Here is a 22,895-nt window from a genome sequence, read left to right as displayed (position 1 = left end):
TTTCTTCAATTATTTTAATGATGCGACAGCATTCTGTGCTTATACCTTGTGCATGATGATCTTGCGCTGGGCAGGTTCAGCCATGTCAATCATTCTTTGCACTACATAATTTGCATACTGGTCCTTCATCATGGTGTAGAGGGCACTGTGAGGGCCATCCTTCTGACAGCAGACTTCATCAATCAGCAGGGCCCTCTCCGCACGGGAAGAATGAATCACACACTTCTCAACAACATTACTACAAGAGACAGACACAAACAAAGTAAAGGGAAATTTAAAGTTTTCTGATGACCAAAGGGTATCTTTATATATCTTGACATAATATCTTAAATATTTAATACATTAAACAAAAACTGAAAAAACTGACTGAAAATAATAGCTGTACTGTAATACCATAAAACAACTACTTGTTTTAAGATTGATGTAGCTCTGTAAAAATTTTTGTATAAATAAATTCTAGATACATTTAATTAAAACTGTACTATTTATATTAGTCTTTATATTTTTAATATTTAATTTGATATTTATAGAAAGAAAACTTAGCATTGTCTTCATAACAAAATCCCCATCATCTGATTATAGTAGGGGTGAAACATTTACCGGTTGGACAAACTAAGATGACCAAATTTTTCAAGGAATTTGTTTTAGTGTCATAAGCTTCCAGTTCACAGAGACAACAACGACACACAGACAATAAAAATAAGATGAGAATAAAAAAAAAAAAACACATTTGTAAATATAAAAAAATGAAAAAGAAAAATAATTTGAACCAAATGATTGTATATACAGTTGTGCTATATATGATAGAATAGAAGGAGATGCAGGGATGTACTAGGATGGAGGTGGTAGCAAATAAATATAAGGTTATTGCACATTGTTATTGCATAATGGGGGGTGGGGGGGATTTAACTGTTCATAAGTTGGATTGCCTGGGGAAGGAACTGTTCTTGTGCCTGGCTGTCCTGGTAATTGGGGCTCTGTAGCACCGGCCAGATGGCAAAAGTTCAAAAAGGGGATGACTTGGATGTGAGGGATCCAGAGTGATTTTCTGAGCCCTTTTCCTCACTCTGGATGCATACAGTTCTTGAAGGGTTGGCAGAGGGGCACCAATAATCTGATAGTCCGAACCGTTCTCTGTAGTCTTCTGATCCCTGATTTTGTAGCCGAGCCAAACCAGACAGTTATTGAAGTGCAAAGGACAGACTCAATGATGGCTGAGTAGAACCGTTTCAGCAGCTCCTGTGGCAGGTTAAATTTCCTCAGCTGGCGAAGGAAGTACAACCTTTGTAGGACTTTTTTTTTACAATGGAGTTGATGTGAGTGTCCCAATACAGGTCCTGCGAGATGATGGGTCACAGGAACTTCAATGTCTCCACTGCAGTCACAGTGCTGTATATGATGGTGAGTGGGGAGATTGCAGGGGGTTTCTCCTGAAGTCCACGATCATCTCCACTGTTTTGAGCATGTTGAGCTCCAGGTTGTTTAGACTGTACCAGACAGCCAGCTCTTTGGATGAGGCCGATGAGTGTGGTGTGGTGTACAGGGAGAAGAGCAGTGGGGAGAAAACACATCCCTGAGGAGCATTAGTGTTGGTGGAGCGGCTGTTTGACATGAATTTCCATAGTCTCACTAGTTGCTGCCTACCTGTCAGAAAGCTGGTGATCCACTGACAGATAGAGCTAGGGACAGAGAGCTGGGTTAGTTTGGTCTGGAGGAGTGTAGGGATGATGGTGTTGAAGAAGGCCGAACTAAAGTCCACAAACAGGATCCTCATATAAGTCCCTGATTTGTCCAGGTGTTACAGGATGTAATGCAGTCTAATGTTGACTGCATCATCCACGGACCTGTTTGCTCGGTAAGCAAACTGCAGGGGGTACAGTGATGTCCTTCAGATAAGCCAGAACCAAATGACCATTGAACCATTGAACCAATTTTTCAAATAACTTCATGACGACAGACATTAGAGCCACAGGTCATTAATTCCTGTTATCTTGGGTTTCTTTGAAACAGGGAAGATGGTGGAGAGTTTGAAGCAGGAAGGGACTTCACACAACTCCAGAGATCTATTGAAGATCTGTGTGAAGATGGGGGCCAGCTGGTCAGCACAGGTTTTCAAGCAGGCTGGTGTCACACCGTCTGGGCCTGGTGCCTTCCTTCTCTTGTTCTTCCTGAAGACCTGAAGCACATCTTCTTCACTGATCTGAAGTACAGGAGTGGGGGAGATGGGGGTTGCTTGAGGTGTTAACGGTTGTGTAGAGAGATGGTCAGGACGGGTGTGGGGTGTTTCAAATAGGCTTGGGTACCGAAACCCGGTACCAATATGGCACCGGTACCTATGTAACCGGTATGTACTACAACCGAATCAGAACGGAGATTTCGGTGCCTCATTTCGGTGCCATGCCTGAGCTACTAATACATCGATTGGCAATGGATTATAAATATACTTAATTATTATGAAAATACCAGAGATGGCTTGAATAACTCAGATAATGTAATTTTTATTTATTTTTTATTATTTTTAAGTATCGATTTGACACCGGTATCGAAAAAAACCCAAACGATACCCAACCCTAGTTTCAAATCTACAATAAAACTCATTCAGGTCTTCAGCAAGTTGTTGATTCACTTCAGTGCTGGGGGATGGTGTCCTGTACTTGGTGATGGCTTTCAGGCCTTTCCACACTGAAGCGGAGTCATTGGAAATGATCTGATCTTCCAGCTTTTTAGCGTAGGTCCTTTTAGCCACTCTAATCTCCTTATTTAGTGTGTTCCTGGCCTGACTGTACAAGACTCTGTCCCCATTTCTGTAGGCGTCCTCTTTGGCCTGACGAAGGTGTCTGAGTTTTGCTGTAAACCATGGTTTATCATACATATACATATATACACATATTCACACACACACACACACACACACACGTATCCAGTATTACTTGGATTTAACTTGAATAGATGTTATGTGGATGCCTTTAAACTGATAAGATTATCTTAAAATAATTGATAATAGTGCTATGCTCTCAACTAGGTTACATTCTTCAAGGCTGAAAGTAGACAAGTCACTCTACCACATACCTACTCTGATTGGCTTGATCACCTTTCATAGGCATAAATGGTGGAAATGTGTTCGTAGTCGCTATAGGACCCTACATGTCAGCTTTTCTAGTTCATATAGATTTGAATGACAAGTTTCCTAAAGCCTTCATTATAAAGCACAAGAAAAAAAAAAAACATCAGCCTTTATGTCAGAATATCCCTGAAATGATTGTTTTGCTTATAATTAAGCTGGTCTAAATTAAGGCTAACGCACAACCTACAACTACAGAAAAAAAAAAAAATTCTCACATTTCTCTTGTCATAAACACTATTTACTTCTAAAACAATGGTACAATAATCCAAGTTGAAGGATGAAAATTAAGCATTTTCTCCCTAATATAAACCTTTATAAAGAAAACGCTTCATGTGACAATGCAGTAAGATAATGATAATCAAAGACCACACTCTGCAAAATCAGTAAGGTGTATACTAACACATCAAGCAAGCAGATTGCTAAATTGTACGTTGGAAATTTTAATTCCATAGAAAATCATTATAAAGAAAACACAATGTGGCTTAATGGACAAAGACAGTGGTTTAATAAAAAGGCCAAATTCAGTGAACAGTAAAAGTATACAGATGCATCTCAAAAAATTTTACATCTCTAACTTAATGTCTAGCCTCGTTAAACTTTTTCTTTATAATGGAGAGGAATGAGAGGAAATGCTTAATGTGAATCTTTGCACATTCTGTGCAAATTCTGGGCTCTACTGCTTCTCTGTACATAATATTCTTTATTAATAATGTGTATATTAAAGTTGGTCCTCCAAATTTGGTCTTGGTACATTAAGCAACGTTAAGAGTTTTAGAATGTTTTTGGTCACTATAATTGTGTTATGAATTTTTCATAGCGTTTCATCTCTAGAATACAGTTCTCTCAGATTAACTGACCTTGCAAATTTATGCTGGCTCAAAGCCAGAACCTTCCCTCTGACCTCCGCCACTATCTTGCTCTTGTCTTCTGGACGCCCATGCTCCAAAACATGCTGGATCACATAGTTACCATATTGATCCTGAAGGTGGAGACAGGCAGAGGACAGCGGGAGGGAGAGAGAAAGAATATACATAATATTACTGTAACAGCTATTAAATAAATAAACATAAATAAACAGAACAGTATATGAAATACTAGTACAAGGTTGAGCAAGGCTACTTTAACCACATACCCTCACAATAAAACAACTGACCTTAAAAAAGATGAACTCTCCAGGCCCTCAATGGGGTGATTTCAAAAATAGCAACCCATGGCCATTGATGTATTAATACTCCCATTTTATCTAAGCAATGATTGATCCTAAAAATGGGTATTTGGCAAATAGCCCAATAAGAAACCACATAACACCCACTCAAATACAGACACACCAACATTCATTTGGAAGGTGGCAAAAACGCGCACGCCAATATCAGAAGCTGTGGGATTCAGTCTAAACCCTTTGTCTATCCTAATTTTCCCTCAAATTTGAAGGAGTGGTCACTACTTTATTGTTTTGGGTAAGTTTATTTGCACAAGATTAGTTCAACTATTTTGGATGCACATCACAAATCAAGTTGCTGATCTGAGGTGCTCTGGGTGGAGCAGAGAGAGAAAATGATTGAAAGTGCCAGAAACACTGAATTACAGAGAGATTAAAAAAAATAAAATCATTAAAAGAGGGAAACAGACCTTATTAAGAGAATTGTCCCCATTTAGTTGGATGACAACAAACAAGGCTGTGAGGGTTAGATATACAGTTCGTCGACTATGTCAGGACTCAACAATAAGGACTGCTGAATGACCCTGGGTGAACTAGAACTATCACTCTCCCTATCGAGTCAGTGTCTCTTACATTTATGTGCCTCACAAACCTAATCTGAAGTGTACAAATAGATGTGTGCATTAAGAAATGCAGTGTAAATGAAGATTAACAGACCTGACACAGTATTTTATAACTAAAATATTTGAAGACTACAAGCTGCATGTTTTAATTTATTATTTACATATAATTAGAATCAATATTTTACATTTTGAAGTTAAAATAGTTGTTCAAACTAGGGATGCACCGAATGTTCGGCAACCGAAATTGTTTGGCCGAAAATAGCAAAAAAATCTCTTTCGGTGTTCGGCCGAATAAGCGATAAGACCGAATAAATTGTACCGAACAATGACGTGACGCGATCAAACAGAGGCGCGCACTAATGCAGCAAACACGTCTGCAGTGTGAAAGTATTTAAAACTGTCAGAGAAAGACGCAAAAATCATTCCAAGCACGAAGCACCTACAGTTAGTTGCTTAGCGCTGCATCTCATGTCTCCGATGAGAAGAGGAAGAGGTGGTTGATGCTGTTACTATGATGATTGAAATCGCGAAATGGCCTCAAATGATTAGTAAATAAACTGCAGAATGTTATGTTTTCTAATACACGCACGGATTGCAGCGCTGCACGAGCTCGCGGCGCCAGGGTTCAAAGTCCAAAGCGCGAGGAACTTCTGAGCTAAAACAGTTACTCGTCATTTGCTCGGTAACTTTTTTTTTTTTTTTTTTGTTAAGAGACACGTGTCAATGTGATAAGTGCGACAAACATCTTCCCAAATTCGTAATGAGAATCATTTAAATATCTGCATGCTGTGGTCAACAAAAAGAAGCACTAAGATCTTCCTGCGGGTTTCTGCCAAAATAATGTCTAAGAAAAAGCAACAACTCCATCAACATTCATAAATGTTAGTATTGTAATTTTACTGTTGTTCTGTAAAATAAAATAAAAAAATAAGACAATAATAATGATGATAATAATTACCCTACAACAGCTCTATACAATTATAACATTCACAATAGTGTTCAAATAGGGATCTGTAATATGTTTTAAAAGAATTCTCTTCTGCTCAGCAAGGCTGCATTTATTTGTACAGTAAAAAATACATGCCTGATTCAAGAAGGGGGTAAGTTAAATTGTGCTTCATTGGTATAATGTCTGATAGAATGTTAAAAAATGTTCAGTGTCAAGTAAATATTTTTAAATTGTTGTTTTGTAATTGATTTTTTTTATTTTATTTGAAAAGCAGGACAAAACAGTAAAAATCACATTTTGGCATAAATTAATGCAGTGGTGAAAAAAAAATAAAAAGAAGGAAAAATAGGCCTACATGGGGAAAAAAAAATGCGAAAAACTGTGTTCAGTATTCGCCTTGGCACAGTGTTTCATTTTGTTAGGCTTCGGCCAAGAATTTTCATTTCGGTGCATCCCTAGTTCAAACAGTTTTTTGCTATAGTATCATAAATTGTAAAGTTACTACACTACTATGATAATAATAGTATAGTTCATTTGTATTGGAAACAATATCTTGACATTTTACTGGTATTGACTTCCAGACTACCAAAATTCTGGTATTGTGACAACACTATATACTTCTATATCTCACTATATCTCACAGCCTTGCTTGTGTCAAATTAATTGGTGTCCACACTAAATAAGGTCTATAATATATTAGGATTGGATTTTAGGCAGAAAGTAGAGATGTGGCAGCCATTAAGGAAGAAAGTTGTATAAGGTAAAGTGTGAGTGAAAAGAACCCTGCAATGCAAATAGCAACTGGAGAAGCATCTAGGTGTTAAACACAGGCTGGTTAGGAGGTAGACGAGAAGACGCCAGGAGGTTCTTGTGAGTGGGAGGAAGGCGCGTGACTCTGACCTTGAACAGTGCATCGCTGGACACTGTATAATATGTTTTGGGGGTCATCTCCAATGAAACGCCTTGATACTTCTAGATAAAATAAGTGAGGGGGGCAAGGGGTGGGTAATGTTTTGCATCATAAAAATCCATCAGCACATCTAACTGGACATAAGAAAATCCTTCAAAGCAATTGAATGCAACTTCAAAGTAGGCAAAAAGTTATAAAATAAACAAGACATCATGCAATCGCCTCCACCCTATCCCACAAAGTACTACAACCCTAAGCTCTTCTCATTGCATGGCCTCCTTTCCATTCACACAGAAGGAACAATGAACAAAAATGTACGTGTCTATAAAGTGTCCAATTTATCATAAAAATAAATAAATAAAAAATAACATGTATATAATTTCTTTTTTTTTTTTTTTGAGAGAGATTGGACACTTTATGAACAATACACATTCATTGTTCTAATATACTGTGTGTGTATATATATATATATATATATATATATATATATATATACACACACACACACATACATACACTGTATATATTGTAATGAATAAAATACACACACAAACCTAATGGGATGAGCAATCTAATAGGGTAAAATCTTTAGACATTATAGGCACAAAGTACGAAAATGCAAAAACTAGGCAGCAAGTTAAGTTACATGATTTTAACTACAGGGAAGCATTGCATGTATTTAATAATGCAAAGATAAGGCAAACACAGAACAATCCTCTATTTCACTCAAATTATTGAGAGGGTTGCTGAACTTCGACAAACGTTTAAGCAGATATACACATTTCAAAATAAAATCCCTCAAAATATTGTCTCTGTGTACTCAAAGGCTTATCCAAATTTTTGTCCAATAAAACTCACTATAGAATGATAATGTCCCTCCTTCTTAATATCACCACTATTTCTAGTAGTAAACAATGATTCAATAAAGTTATTGGCAATTTAAAAACACACACACGAAGTTCGACTCATTTTTCTCCCCAAGTTCTGGTTCAATAAGAAAATACAACTCTGCCATTCTGCGGGGTCTTTAAGAGCAGAGTTGTGTTAGCTCAGCAACATGCTAACACTGCATTGAAATTAATGGATCATTAGATGAGTCTCTCACGCCTTTGAGTAAGCACTGTTTGCCATGAAGACCATTTCTAATCAGCCACGTTTGGATGCAGCCTTAAGAGCCATTCACACAGAACATTTTTATGTTGAAAAAAAAAAACTAGACATGGCAGTGGAATGAAAAAACCATGACTGAGACATATTAAAGCGCTGCATTTTTTAGAATACTGTGACTTGCTTTGAGTGTTGTGCTTCCATTTATTGCAGCATTTAAAGTCTGTATAGTATATGTTTATAAAGAAAAGCAATGGAAAATGAAGAGCAGTGGAATGCAAAAACATGTTCTGTGTAAACAGCTCCTTAGAAGGCAGCTGCCAATGTTGGCCCTTTGGAACAGTTAATTACCTAAATTTTGACACTTTCTACTGGGATTATTTTTGATGAAAGATGAAAAGAGGCCACACAATAAGAAACTAACTAAAGCAACAGTGGTGGACTTCAGAGATTCCTAGAATTCCTGGATGAAACATTCAGGAAGTCGTACCTGTCCCAGCTGCTCAGAGTGCTGGTGGAGTTCTTCCAGGATGGGCAGGGTCTGCTCCTGGGTACAGTGCTCCAGGATACGCTGGATCACCCTGCAGCCATACGGATGAGTGGACAAAACAAACACCTACACACAGAGAGGAGAAAATTTTAAAAAAGCCACGATGTGATATATAATTTTTTTTTTTAAAAAGGCAAATGAAGATTTGGAGGGGAAAAAAAGGGAAATGTTGTACATTTTAAAATTAAATCATTCTATCTAATGCACTCTGAGAGCTCAAAATTAAGAGCTCCAACCCATGTTTCTTAGCTAAGAAAACTCAAGTCAGAAAAAAGTCAGTGAACTGACTTGTACCTGAACTTTAAAGGGGACTCAACCCTCTTTTTATTTGTGATATACTGTCTCAGTCTAAATTACATTCACACTGGTGTTTTAGGAAACCAAACAAATTAGAATATAACAACGAAAGCAATAGCCATATATTGTGAAACAATTCGACAGTAAAATAAATGAAAATGAATATTTCATAGGTATATTATTTTTGCTTTACACTGCAAAGGTTCAGTTTCCCTACTGTAAAAACCCGCCCTCCTTAGTTACTGTTGCTATCTCTGACAAACAATGCTGCTCTCACACTATACAAATACATCGCAGAGCAAAGAGGAAACTGACAACATGCCGAGAGATAAGACAGAACAGGTTACTTCTGGTATGAAACAAGTTCTCAGGACCCTAACTGTGTCATTTTTAAAGAAATTCAAACAATAAACACCGTTTTGTGGCTCTTTAATGTGTTGTGACAGATCGCTGTAGCGCCTCAGTTCAAGCAGCACACATGAACCGATCTTCTTTTCATATGTACGTAAAGCACGAAATAAACATGAATAAACATCAGAATGTATTTTATTTCAACTGCGGAACACACCATTTTTCAAGTTTAAGTCCACTGAAGTCTGATTTGTGGTTAAGGCTCAAAGGCATACAGCTGCGGCTACTGAGCTTTTTGTCACTGTACAATAATTACTGTTTTTGCATTTTTGTTTATGGTTGGGGTAGGTGTAGACGTTAATTAAACAATCTAATCCACCTTTTTCTGAACGCGGAAGTCTCGCCCGACTGGAACATGCTTTACATTTCTGGTCTCTGGTGTTTCTAGTCACATTTACATATTTTCCGAGCCGACAATATAACGTGAAACCTATGAAAATGGTTTAGTCACTTTACTTCATAGTTTCATCACTTTACAGTGTTGCAATGACTGTTTTTTTTTTTTTGCAGTAAAGGACCTGTTATAGTTTAACGAGTGGGAAGCGACACGAGGTCAGCTGCATTGAAAACAGATGAGCGCACGTGCATATACAGCTCCTGATCGGGTCGAAGTTCATGGGATTTTGTCCACAGAATGATAAGAGCACACATTATTTTAACAAATTACTTTATTATTTCACACTCAGTATTTTAACTTAAGCGCTACAAGCCATGCACACAGCGCCGGATACGACAGATTTTCTGGTACGCAAAACAAGTACTTTAAAGGAATTCCTTTAGCTTATTGCCGTTACCGTGGCAGCCAACAACAGCACAGCTTAACTCTGCGCACATTTTAGTTAGCCTATATTAAAAAAGTTGTAGCTTTAGCTGTAGCTGTCGGACAAGATGGCGGATAGCAACGGCGGCACATAATATCAGTGTTCTGATTGGTCAGATCGCCTGTCAATCAAGCTCCCTGTGAATGTCATTTACAATAATTTCCTTATTTCTACATTTGAAAAAGATATTTTGAATTTGGACTGCATTTAAACTGCTAGCTGTCAACAATTCATACTGCACTTTTAAGCTTTTGACGTAAATGACAGTAGAGCTTTTATTTTGAAGGTAAACTCCAGCTTCAGATAAAAAACATGTCTAGACAAATATAGTGAACTGCTGTAATCATCTGCCGCGAAAATAAAGCATTGCTATTGTTTTAATATCGTCATGTGACCACGATAGTTCTGCTATCGTGATTATAATATAACGATATTGATCATATTATTACATCCCTACTAATCATATTTTAAGTGATTCTCTAAAATACCAACATCTAGGGTCAGGGAGGTATGACTAAAATCATTTAGCAATTTATGAGATAATTTCCAATCACAATATAATTTAATTGTCTTAAAATTTAACCAAATAATTACATTTGTATTCATTCTATGTTAATCCACATATTTACTTATGGCATGACACACCCTGCATTTTCATATTAGTCTGTTTCTTCGTTACACAGAGGGGACAGTCATAGATACAGCTACTAAGTTAAACCTTTGTTTTAAGTAGTATTGTGGCCAACTAGCAGTTAGATAAAGAATAATCAGTCTTTTACATTTTCAAATCTATGTTTTTACGCAACTGACTTAAGAATTACAGTATGAGCCGTCTTAAAAAAATAAATTAGATGACTAACCCGTAATACTAGTCTAAGCATTTTATGCAACTCTCCCCAGGTGTAAGTAACAAAGCAGTCCTGACTACTGATATAGTATATAGCCAGAAAATATCTACCAGGGTATAAATTGTATAGCAAAATCTCTGATTTTAACATGGACTAGAGTAGACTACAAAGGTTCTTAAAGAAGTTTTTCAACAGACATGCAATAATATGCATCAATATTTGGTCTGCCACCAACATGTATGTAAATTCTGTTTCTGGGTGTTTTGAGTGTCTGTGGAGCGGATACCTGTCCCTGAAAGGCATCAATGATGAACTGAAGAGCCTGGGGCTGGACACACTCAATACATTTCTGCACCACATGATTTCCGTTCTGATCCTTGACACATTTCAGCACATGACCATCCAACTCCCGTACGATGTCACTCTGACACACAAGAAATAAAAAAATTAAAACATGAAATTAAACAATTACTCACTCTGTAGTTCTGAGAACTACCACCATTTCTAAACATTTTCTATTTAATACATGTAGACTTAAATGTATTTAAAATTTTTAAAAATCCTAGTGGACTATACTGTACTGTATAAAGTTACAGTACAATCAAACAACGCCTAACATCGTGGATTAATGTGTAATGTGGAAAGAAAACAAAAGGCAACTTACAATTACCTGCTGGTCAGAAGAGATGGATTCCAGAGCTTTTTGAATCACACGACAACCGTACATCTGCAGAGCCAGCGGCAACACATGGCCACGGATACGAGTCGCAAGTGCCAGTTTCTGATCCACACTGCCAAACTGTAGCAGAGAAACGGAGAAAGCAGTTACTCTCAAAGGCAGAAATGCATCATGAACAAGTCATCACACACAAAACGTACATTTATATTTCATTCACAAACATTAATTCATTTACAGTTTCAGAAGTAAAAGCATTTTTTGGGAGAAAAAAAGAATATACACTACCAGTTAAAAGCTTTAAGTAAGACTTAATGTTTTTTTTAAAGAAGTCTCGGTTTTACTTTATTTTGATGGTCCCTTTAACACATTCTATTGACTATAAGTAATGTTGTATCTACATTTCTACTAACTCTCATTAGAGTGTTAGTAGTGTATTAGTTGACTGGTAGGGTTAGGGTTAGATTAAGTTGACACGTTCTTGCAAAGTTACTTATAGTCAGTAGAATATCTGTTGGGAGACCAACACAATAAGGAGTTAGTAGATATGAAGCAGACAGTCTACTAATACTCTTATGAGAGTTTGTTGACATGTAGTTGCAACATTACTTAATGTCAACAACAGAATGTTCAAAAGGAACCATCAAAATAAAGTGTTACCAAAGTCTCTTCTGCTTACCAAGCCTGTATTTATTTGATCCAAAGTACAGCAAAAACAGTAAAATTTTGAAATATTATTAGTATTTAAAATAACAGTTTTCTATTTGAATATATTTTAAAATGTAATTTATTCCTGAGATTTCAAAGCTGAATTTTTAGCATCATTACTCCAGTCGCATGATCCTTCAGAAATCATTCTAATATTATGATTTGCTGCTCAAAAAACATTTATTATTATTATTATTATAGTTTTAAACAGCGGAGTATAATTTTTTCAGGTTTCTTTGATGAATAGAAGTTCAGAAGAACAGCATTTATCTGAAATAGAAATATTTTGTAACATTATAAATGTCTTTATCATCACTTTTGATCAATTTAAAGCATCCTTGATAAATAAAAGTATTAATTTCTATAATTTCTTTCACCCCTCCAAAAATAAAAAAAAAATTATACTGACTCCAACGCTTTTGAATGGTATAGTGCATATGTTACAAAAGCTTTTTATTTCAGATAAATGTTGATCTTTGGATCTTTCTATCCTTCAAAAAACCTGAAAAAATGAATAAATAAATAAATTACTCAACTGTTTTATATATTGATACTAATTATAAAAAAAAATGTTTCTTGAACAACAAATCAGTATATTAGAATGATTTCTGAAGGATCATGTGACACTGAAGACTGGAGTAATGATGCTGAAAATTTAGCTTTGATCACAGCAATAAATTACATTTTAAAATATATGCAAAGAGAAAGCATTTTTTTTAAATAGTAAAAGTATTTTCACAATATTAGTGCTTTTGCTGTATATTGGATCAAATAAATGCAGGCCTGATGAGCAGAAGAGGCTTTAAAAACATTAAAAATCTTACTGTTCAAAACTTTTGACTGGTAGTGTATTTCCATTTTAAAAAAAATTGCATTCACGTCTAGTGGACAAACAATAGACTTCCTAGATTAGTATTATGTGTCTGTTTTTAACTGACAAAATTGATCATTTTCCATTTTTATATTCAAAAAAACAAGAGGTGGAAGCCTGATCCTGTTAAAAACAGAGTCTGATGGGGAAAAGCATTGGAGCAATTGACTAATGCATATCCTAGAAACGCAGTCCTAGACACTGTGGTTGAATGTTTAAAATTAATTACCTCAAAGAACTTCTGTATGACATAGTTCCCAAAGACATCGGTCATGAGTTGGTAAGCAGCCTGTAGGATCTCCCCAAACACCATCTGCCTCTCTGCAGGAGTTGCACGTTCCAACTTTTGCTGAATAAACCTGGACGTTGAGAAAATGACCTTGCATTTTAACAAAATGTTTTAAGGAATTTAAAAGGAATGTTCAACGTAGAGAGTTCCAGGTCTTTCATTAAATTATTTTCCAGGACATTAATTTTATATGACAATAGTGTTTTAATTGTGTTCACTTGCTATTTTTGCAATGTTTCCAGACACGCATGATCTAAAATGTCAAATGCTGTCTCCAAAAAAAAAAGTTAATACAAAAACATTTACAACACTGTTAATAAGCAGATATAGGATATATATATATAGATATAGGATATATATATATATATAGATATAGGATATATATATATATATATATATATATATATATATATATATATATATATATATATATATATATATATATATATATATATATATATATATATATATATATATACACATACATACATACATACATACATACATACATATATATATATATATATATATAATAAAAAAAATAAAAAAACAGGCGTCAGAAATTGTAAAATGTGCAAGACTGACATACAATGAACACAGATATTAAAAGTAATGTGATTCTAAAACATTTTCAAACACAACTAATTATTTTTCTGGGTATTAAGGTAATCTTCCCTATTTTTTATTACTGGAAAACTGAATTTAAAAAAATCCAAGATTTCCAAAATCCTGCAAATGTATAAACTGGGAGGAGTTGGGACCTGGATCCGTGCTGGTCTTGAGAGAACTCCACCATGTGACCAGGAAGGTCTCGCAGCTGCAGGTTGGGAAAGCGATTATTTCGGAAGTCCTCCAGTAAGCGGCTACGTCCTGAAGGCATGACATCTGAGCGGCTGTAGCGGGCTCGTGGTGGGGGAAAGAGCTGACTACTAGAGCTAAAAAGACTGGAGGTACTGCCTGAACTCCTGTATTTGGCTTCTGCTCCTGGTGCAGCCGAAATATAACGACCACTGCCATTGGTCAGACCACCTGAGAAGAGCAGGAGAGAGAGGAAAACAGGATTTTGAGTTTAAAATTTTCTTTGCTTGTATAGTTTCTCCTGCAGAACATGTGCACCACCCCTGGCAGAAAATTGTTTTCATTTAACTCAAACTGGAAAACAAACCACGGATCTACAATAGAGAACTAGATTGCTCATGACATCAAGTGAAGCCACCACACCATCTTATTGGTATGATCGCATGTTCTCTGCGTAACTTTTGGTGCGAATTGAATGCTTTAAATATTTAAACTCGTGATTTCAAATTATGCTGCACTTTATGCATATGCCCACTGTCATATTCATATAATTTTCACTGTGTGCTGTATGTAAAATGAGTGTTACATTGGCTTTATTTGAAAAAATATTATTCCCAATCCACACAAACTTCCCAGAATACTGAGTGCTCTGTTGGTTACAGTGTTTACTTCCTTTTTAAGTATATTTATTAAATATTTATTTATTTATTTGTGAAAAATACTTTGTCATCTAAAGTATAAGTATGTTTATTTTACAAATTAATTTTTTAATCCATTTTCAAATGATTAAAAATTTCTTAAATATTAATTAAAATAAATACAATTATATTGGCTTTATATTGACCACCCTGCTTTCCAAGAAATCGTCATTAGCTGTCAAAAAACCAATATCGGTCGACCACTATTCCTAGTATTCCCATACATTCTATTGTATTAATAGGGAATCGTAGGATTTTTAATGAATGCATCACACAACGAGTCAGTGTTTTTATATCTGAGGCCTCCCTGTATATACAACACAAATGTCCTAAGTATGTAAATGGCTATGTGTTTAATGTCGCGAAATAAATTTATTTTGTGTTGGATCAGTTACATATGTCGGCAAGTGCGCAGCAGGCACACACCTTAATTTCAAAAAATCGCTTATCCTGCCCGAAAAGACCATAAACATTGCAGATAACATCTAAAGTAAAAATTAATTTACATACACTTATTATTACAAAATTATATTACAAAACTAATACTGTGTGACTGATGCACTTCAGATCGGGCAGTTTTAGGTCAAGGTTTTGGCTGTCAGTCAATGATGCTCTCTGTCAGTAGGGAATAGTAAGATGGCCGCTCGAGCACTTCCGGTGGCTTCACCGTCTGATAGCAGTTTAGAATGCAATGAGCAATCCAGTCATTATATAGATCAGGGAAACAAACTCTGATTTGGATAAATCAGTTGAACTAAGAGATCATACCCAGATGGAGGCTGGATGAGGACCCATGGGAGGAGGGCAGAGAGGGTGGAGGTGTCAGAGGGGAGTGGCCAGGCGTCAGTCCAATGGGGCTGGGGGAGGAAGAGTATCCTAGGCTGTTGTAAAAAGATTGGCCAATGGGTGTCAAGCTACTACCACCACCACGCTTATACAGGTCAGAGCTGGCCAAAAGGGAGTCCCGACGGGTTGCGCTGCTGCTAGTGGAACTTGATACTGCAGGAGTACATGAGTACAAAAGTACAAAAAAAAAAAAAAAAAAAATAAAGATAGATAAGATCAACTGAGCACAACTGACAAACTGATCTGCTATGACAACCAAATCCATGCGTCTCAAAATCTATTTAGACAGTTCCTTCACCTAAAGCAAGAGTATCAATTTCTGAAGCTCAGATACTCAATTCCTGCCCATTCCACATCACATCAGGAAAATGTAAGATCAATTTCATAGCTCATTATCAGGGGCAATTCTAGAGCTTGATGATTACAAAGGCACACATCCCCCAAAGACACATCAAAAACAGCACCAAAACATTCAATTTTGGTTAGTTATTCAAAGTCTTTATTTCTTAATTAATCATATTACGTAACAAACATTAAACATGTAAAACTTTTCTTACATATAAAAATTGGCAATGGTGTGGTCGATGACAAAAACTTCATATATTTATGCCTCTCTGTTTTAGAATGGTAATTTTTAAACAGACTATTACTGTTTTTATTAAAATGTTTTGAAAAAACAAAAAGATATAATGCATTACATTCCTATTTCCATGGCTATACAAGTTTGACACTTCAATTTGACTAATGTACTGATTTTATTTTATTTTTTTCAACTAGATTGTGAAATAGTTACAGATTCGAGAATTAGAATATCAACTAAGCAAATGTATTTTGCGATTTAAATAGTTTTATAACGATCATGTTAGTTGTTAGTGCATGTTTGTGTAAATGTCACACAGTGACAGTCAGAGTGCAACATGCAAATTTGTCACATGCCACAAAACAAATACCCATGCTCCTGACGATATATTGAGGTTTTATGAAGCGAATCAATCATTCTGTATAAGAAACTGAAAATCATTTACAATATTACCTGCAATCCATAGCCTCAGGTAACGGGGAAATTCAATTCTTTTACATGAACTGGTTCTTTTGAAGTTGGAAGTTCGTTTCAATAAACTGGTTCAATCATGCAATGATGCAACATACATGCAATTATATTATTAAAGCACCTAATAATGATGTGAAATAGGGACGTTTTAAATTAATTCAAATGCCTATAATGTGAATAAACTAGTCTTTAGCAGCCCACCTTTTTACATAATGAGAAACCATTCCAACTTTAATTTTGCCGCTTCATTCAAGAAACGGACATCACTCCATTTGCAGAGGTTGTAGATTACAGATAATAATTTTTTAATAATGTTCAGTTTCTAGTACAAACCAATCGTTTCTCTTCATAATCATGTTGTTGAAAACGCTGATAAATGGCAAGCGCTGAGTGAGTCCATCTCAGGCTCAGTACCAGCTAAAGCACGAAAGCCAATTTTAATTAAACAGTTTATTATGTTACAAAGTTTAAGAACACACTGATGTGACACGTGTGAAGGGCTAATATTTACAAGGAAAGCACTACTAACTGATTGATAGGCAAGCGTTTCGTTTATTTGTTACAGAAATTAATTTGCAGGCCACATGAGGTGGCGGGCCAGTTTTGGCCCATGGACCTTGAGTTTTTACACGTGACCTAAAACATACTGGGGCAGATGTCTATTTAAACAGCATTCTAATCAAAATGGAACATAAAAAGGGGTTGATTTCACACACTTTTTTAACTTAACAGTCACTAATGGATGCAAATGCAAATGGTGCAACAAACCTGAGGAGCCAAAGGCACCAAGTGCAGAGCCTAGCCCAACACCTAGAGATCCACCAGTGCTGCTGAAACCCAGAGAGGTGCTAGGAGGTGCCGCACTTGTATGAGAGAATAGCGAGCTGCTCTGGGAGCTGGGCGCCACTGAGCCAGAGCCATAGAAGGAGTTGGAAGGCAGGCCACTAGAGGGTGGAGGTGGCTGCTGCTGAGGTTGAGGCTGCTGGGGCTGTTGGCAACCCATGGACCGGTACAGACCATTAGCAGGACCAGACATGCTGTTACCAGAACCTGATGCAGATGCCGCTGCAGCTAGACAACAGAGGACGGAAAGAAGTCAAAGAAGATGGAAAGAATGTAATAAAATGAAAATGTAAATCAGTTTGGTCAACAGAATAAAAAAAAAACAAAAAAAAAACACATTCATTATTAAACACAAAGTTCCGAAAAGGTTTTCAGTTCAAAGAGAACGCAAAAACAAGTATATTCACCAGCTTGTGCAGCTGCTGGGTTGATGAGGAGAGGGGTTTGGACCAGTCGGACAGGTCCACCCAGGCCAGTGCGAGCTCCAGGACCCATAACCAGTGCTCCAGTCTGATCATAGTAAGCAGCCGGTGCTAGAACTTGGTAACCTGATCAAACCATAACAAACAGGGGTCTGAATCAGTGTCTTTACAAGCTTAAAGACAAAAAAATAAATAAAAGGTTTTACTTCAGGGTTCCCTCTCCTTTTGACCAAGTAAATTATTTTAATTACTTAATTACTTTTAGTTGTTGATTACTAGATTTTGGGGTTACTGTAAAAAAATAAGTTGTAAACTTAATTGTGAAATCTACCAGCAAAAAAGATTAAATTCACTAAAGACATTAACAAGACATTTAAAGGTGGTGCCCTATTTTGAGCCAACAAGAAACAATTCTATTTTTGTTATCTCTGTCACAGCTACTGACTGATTTTGCTAAAATTTCGCCGCACTCGTTAATTAAGGATGGACGTGACAGACTTAAGAACTGCCAAAATGAGCACAAAAGCACTGTGTTCATGCATTTCAGTGATAAAAAAGATTTACAAATCAATAAACACCCAGTGCTGCTTCCATTTTCTAATTTTATCGGCATGACCATGAACTTTCCTGGGAGATCACTGGAAGTCGCTGGATCTGTTAATGGCCAAAAACACACATTTCCTCAGATTCCCATAACACATAAATAAAGCACACAGATGAACGGAAATTAAGCACAGCCTATGATATGAGGAAGAACCAACCCAAGACTACCTGCACAAGTTAAAACAGGAAGAAAAGGTCAAAGCATGACTCACCTGGCATGCCTGTGAAGGCCAGCGCTGGGTTTGCAGCAGCTGCAGCAAGGGACTCCTGCTGACTCTGTTGGCTCTGGCCAGGGGTCAAAGGTCGCTGATTGGTCCCTGCACGAATCACCTGGATTGGGTGAGGGAAGAGTTACAATACAACCTAAAGTAAACCACTAGTCTCTAAAGCTACTAGTATCTTTAATTCACTATTCATTTTCAGTAATGTCAGCCTGAGTTGAAATGCATTTTAATGTGCAGGAGATTAGTGGAGCATTTCAGAGTAGATGGTATATACAGTATTTTTCAAAATTAGACCGGTTTCACGGTATATGACGGTATTTATTTTTTTCATACATGACCAGGTGTTAACCACATTTTCTACTGATTGAGAGAGGAAAAACTGCAGATTGACTTAGAATGCCCTATTTTACTGTTATGATGAGCAAATATTGTAGAAAAATTCCACACTAAATAGTGACTAAACACGACCCATTAATAAATGTTAACCAGGAGTCACTAATTTATAATCGCGACATTGTCTGAAAAAAATCAACATGCATCTAACGTTACACTAAAGAGCGGCTATGCAGTGGTTTTGGCTATATTTTTTTTTTTTGCCTATGTCTGAGTAACAAACTAAAAAAAAACAACAAACAAAAAAAGTGCATAATATTAACAGACGAACTATGCTCATATTTATAATTCCAAACAGTCAGTTAGCTGCAGGTGCTTGGAAACGCTGTTTTGTACTCATTTACTGACGAGTCTGCTGCAGTACGGCCAGCTGAATGTACTGCTTCTCTGCCGCTCACTGCACAGAACAGATGCAGAGAGAGGCTACACTGCACCGGGAGAGTCAGATCTCGCGCTTGCGGGGCAGCACTGCCGACATCTTCCAACTGAACCACAGCTAAGGTTTATCCAAAAAAGTCGCTAGGTTTGTCAGTTTGTATATTCTATGGAAAAAAGGCTGCTAAAAGGGTCTGAAAGTAAAAACATTGCTCTTTTAAACTATCAATCGGGTGATGAATTAAGCAAAGATGCCTTATACAAATTCCGGATAACATTTAAACAATGCTAAGGTCATAGCACTCAGTATCTGAGGAGCTCTTTGGTCTTGTGACTGTGAAAGCTTGTTAAATGAATGTTACTGTGTCAATACTAGTTTAGTTACATCAATAGCATCAGTGTCAATGTTGATTACAAGAGAAAATAACTAGGGTATTCAACGGTACCATTTTTTCAGATCCGATCCAGAAAATTCTGAGTATCGGCTGTTTCCATTACAAGCGCAGGTTTTTTTTATTTTTTTTTAATCAATGTACAATTTCTATACCTCTGTGTGTTGACCTGATCGTCATTCTTTTGTGTGTTAAACCCAATCTACTAAATATAGACAACTTCATTTTAATGAAAAATAACAAATGAAAAAATATAATCATAATCTATGACAAAAATACTATTATAAACTAGGTTAGTGGATAATTTAGCAGCAAAATTTATTCTAGAAAAATCATGAGTGCACAATTTTATAAAATCTAAACATTTAGTGAAATCACATTATTTAGTGGGGAACAAATAAATGTGAATAAGTGTAGGACTAAATCTGGTAAAATGTTACACATTGCTCTTTGTATTGTTGTAAAATACATTAATGAAAACAAGTACATGTATTTACATATAAATAAACTATAAAATTAAAAGACATTTCTTTTAAATGGAGTCCTATCGATCATGTTGCTGCCTCCATTACTGTGCTATACATTAGATTATTAATAGCCTTTCTTTTTCTGTCCTATCATAGGACAGTACAAGAAATGCTATTTTTAATCTTTCATTGCGGAAAAGTAGGGTATAGATGCTATTTACACCAAGTGAAAATAGCATATTTTCTTAGTGATGGATACTATTTACACTAAGTGCAAATAGCTTTGGATTCCATTTACACAGTCAAAATAACAGTTTTTTTTAGTGATATGCTATTTACACTAAGTGCAAACAGCTATAGATTCTATTTACACTGTTAAAATAACAGGATTTTCTGCTATTTATACTACTTATTGCAAATAGTGGCAATTATCAGTATTCTAAAACATTATAAAATAGTATGCAATAACTTGAGTGTAAATTTTTATTTTAATTCAAATTATTAAATGGATGCCACCTTATTGGGACAAAAGCCCTCCCTACACCTACCCTAACCCTACCCGATACTTTATTTTCAACTTTTTGATTATTTCCTTCATTTTTATTAAAAATAAATGCTTTTCTTATGTCATTTGAAATTTGAAAAGGTAGAAAAAAAAAGTTCACCAAAAGGCAGATTCAAACCAGGGTCGATCGCGTCAAAAGGAGTATGACACAAGCTTTACCATCTGTGCCACTGGAGCTGATGATTGGCATCCGTCTTTTGCAATGTTGACTATCCCAATCACACGTTAGTGGGCGGAGTTAGTGTAAATAGCTTCTGCCAACAAGGCGGGCTATTTGTACTTAGTATAAATAGACACTCCGGCAAAAGTATTATAAGCACTTATGCTCATCCAGTGAGCAGAATGATGCGCTTGAAGCAACACGGAGCCACAGCGCGCTGCGCTCCGCATAGAGAAGTTCAAAGCACACAGGAAAGAGATATTAATGCGTAGTTTATTAAATCTGTGCGATTGTTTGAGCCTTTTCTTTTAACAGTTTTAAATCTCAGTTACTGAGTGCTCTTTAAGAGATTTTCACCGTTTTGACTGTAGTAACCGAAAAATGACACGCAGTTTGAATGTTGAATGGAGGATGACAGACAGCGGAAGAATTTACTTGAACTTGAATTTAACGACTTAAATATTCATCTTTACCTCACATTAAACTGCTTCAGAACACTTGGACTTTGACTTTATGGTGCTTTATAATGTTTTTGTGCTTTTGTGGGGCTTAACAATAACACAGAATAGTATACGCACAATATCGGGTTCGGATCGGTCTCGTCTGACCGATACCCAATCCGCAGAAAATGCTGGTATCGGAGCCGATACCGATACTGAGTATTGGATCGATGCAACCCTAAAAATAACTGACTTTTTGTTCTTTTTTTTTTTAAATCATGGTTACAGTAAAATCAAATCATGACTACAGTAACACTGAAGAAATGTTGTTTGTATTTTAACATTTCTCAGTACAAACTCATTTACTATTTGAACTGTAAAGCTGATTAATGGCATTTTCAGACCTGCACATTGCTTACTTTGCTCCAAAACAGGAACTAACATTGTAGCATTTTCTTCTTGGTTACATTCACTTTCACAAGGCAACATTACAAAGCATAACTAAATGTGTTTATGCAAGTCTTACGATTAAAACTGCCCTCTCATTGGTTAGTTTACACACCTGTTTATATTCCACTCATGGCACCCATCAAGATGGATTGACAACTTAGCTCTGCAGGCTTATTGTGGCTTTATCTGCAGCTGTCATTACACACACCTTTACAAATGCATATAAGCCAGCATTCCTCTAAGCTTTACATTCATATAATATTTCATGCTAAATGAACTAAAGGAGAAAATGCTCCAAGTTAAGAAACAAGGCACAGCACATGCGTGTTCAACATGAGGAGCAGCACCCACATGCGAACCACTCATGTCATATGGACTTATTTTAATGATGTCCTTACTACATTTCTGTGCCTTGATTGTGGTACAAGCCTTGTCTATGGAGGGTCAGAGAGCTCTCGGATTGCATCAAAAATATCTTAAATGGTGTTCCGAAGATGAACGGATCTCTTACGTGTTTGGAACGACATGAGGGTGATTTAATTATAATTACTGCATTTACTTTTTTACTTTTCAGAAACTAGTTGTGCCCATAGATTAAATACGTTTTGAAAAACAAAACTAGGGCTGGGGGCCTTTGAACATTCTTGTAAATTATGAGAATTATCTACAAAGACTCTTGTCAAAAAGGTTGAGAACCACTGGTCTAAATCAGCTAGACAAATTAATTTCTGGTTATGTGTTACAGATGCATTTAGGTGATGAAGACTGGATATAACAACAGTGTGCAATTTAATATTTAAAATAACCCTGTGTGATTCCACCAAC

The 22,895-nt window shown here is 36.2% G+C and overlaps 1 protein-coding gene across 10 annotated transcripts in view; it reads right to left on the bottom strand.

The window, feature by feature from the left end:
- The window catches only part of pum2 (pumilio RNA-binding family member 2), an 85,710-nt gene that overhangs the window by 2,479 nt on the left and 60,336 nt on the right, over positions 1-22,895 (bottom strand). For 4 of the 10 annotated variants that reach the window (XM_058756236.1, XM_058756235.1, XM_058756231.1 and 1 more), the window contains exons 11-22: positions 18,817-18,934; positions 17,987-18,127; positions 17,505-17,807; positions 15,608-15,838; positions 14,105-14,372; positions 13,284-13,413; positions 11,464-11,598; positions 11,086-11,223; positions 8,363-8,488; positions 6,756-6,827; positions 3,982-4,103; positions 46-238 (exon numbers count right to left, since the gene is read on the bottom strand). In XM_058756236.1, the coding sequence (XP_058612219.1) occupies positions 46-238; positions 3,982-4,103; positions 6,756-6,827; positions 8,363-8,488; positions 11,086-11,223; positions 11,464-11,598; positions 13,284-13,413; positions 14,105-14,372; positions 15,608-15,838; positions 17,505-17,807; positions 17,987-18,127; positions 18,817-18,934 (1,977 nt within the window). The remainder of the gene's footprint in view (positions 1-45; positions 239-3,981; positions 4,104-6,755; positions 6,828-8,362; positions 8,489-11,085; positions 11,224-11,463; positions 11,599-13,283; positions 13,414-14,104; positions 14,373-15,607; positions 15,839-17,504; positions 17,808-17,986; positions 18,128-18,816; positions 18,935-22,895) is intronic. The other 6 variants (XM_058756232.1, XM_058756240.1, XM_058756233.1 and 3 more) reach the window with 6 other exon arrangements.

This window comes from Onychostoma macrolepis, chromosome 20 (assembly GCF_012432095.1).
Source record: "Onychostoma macrolepis isolate SWU-2019 chromosome 20, ASM1243209v1, whole genome shotgun sequence".
Lineage (NCBI taxonomy): Eukaryota > Metazoa > Chordata > Actinopteri > Cypriniformes > Cyprinidae > Onychostoma > Onychostoma macrolepis.
This window is presented reverse-complemented; position numbering and strand designations above follow the sequence as displayed.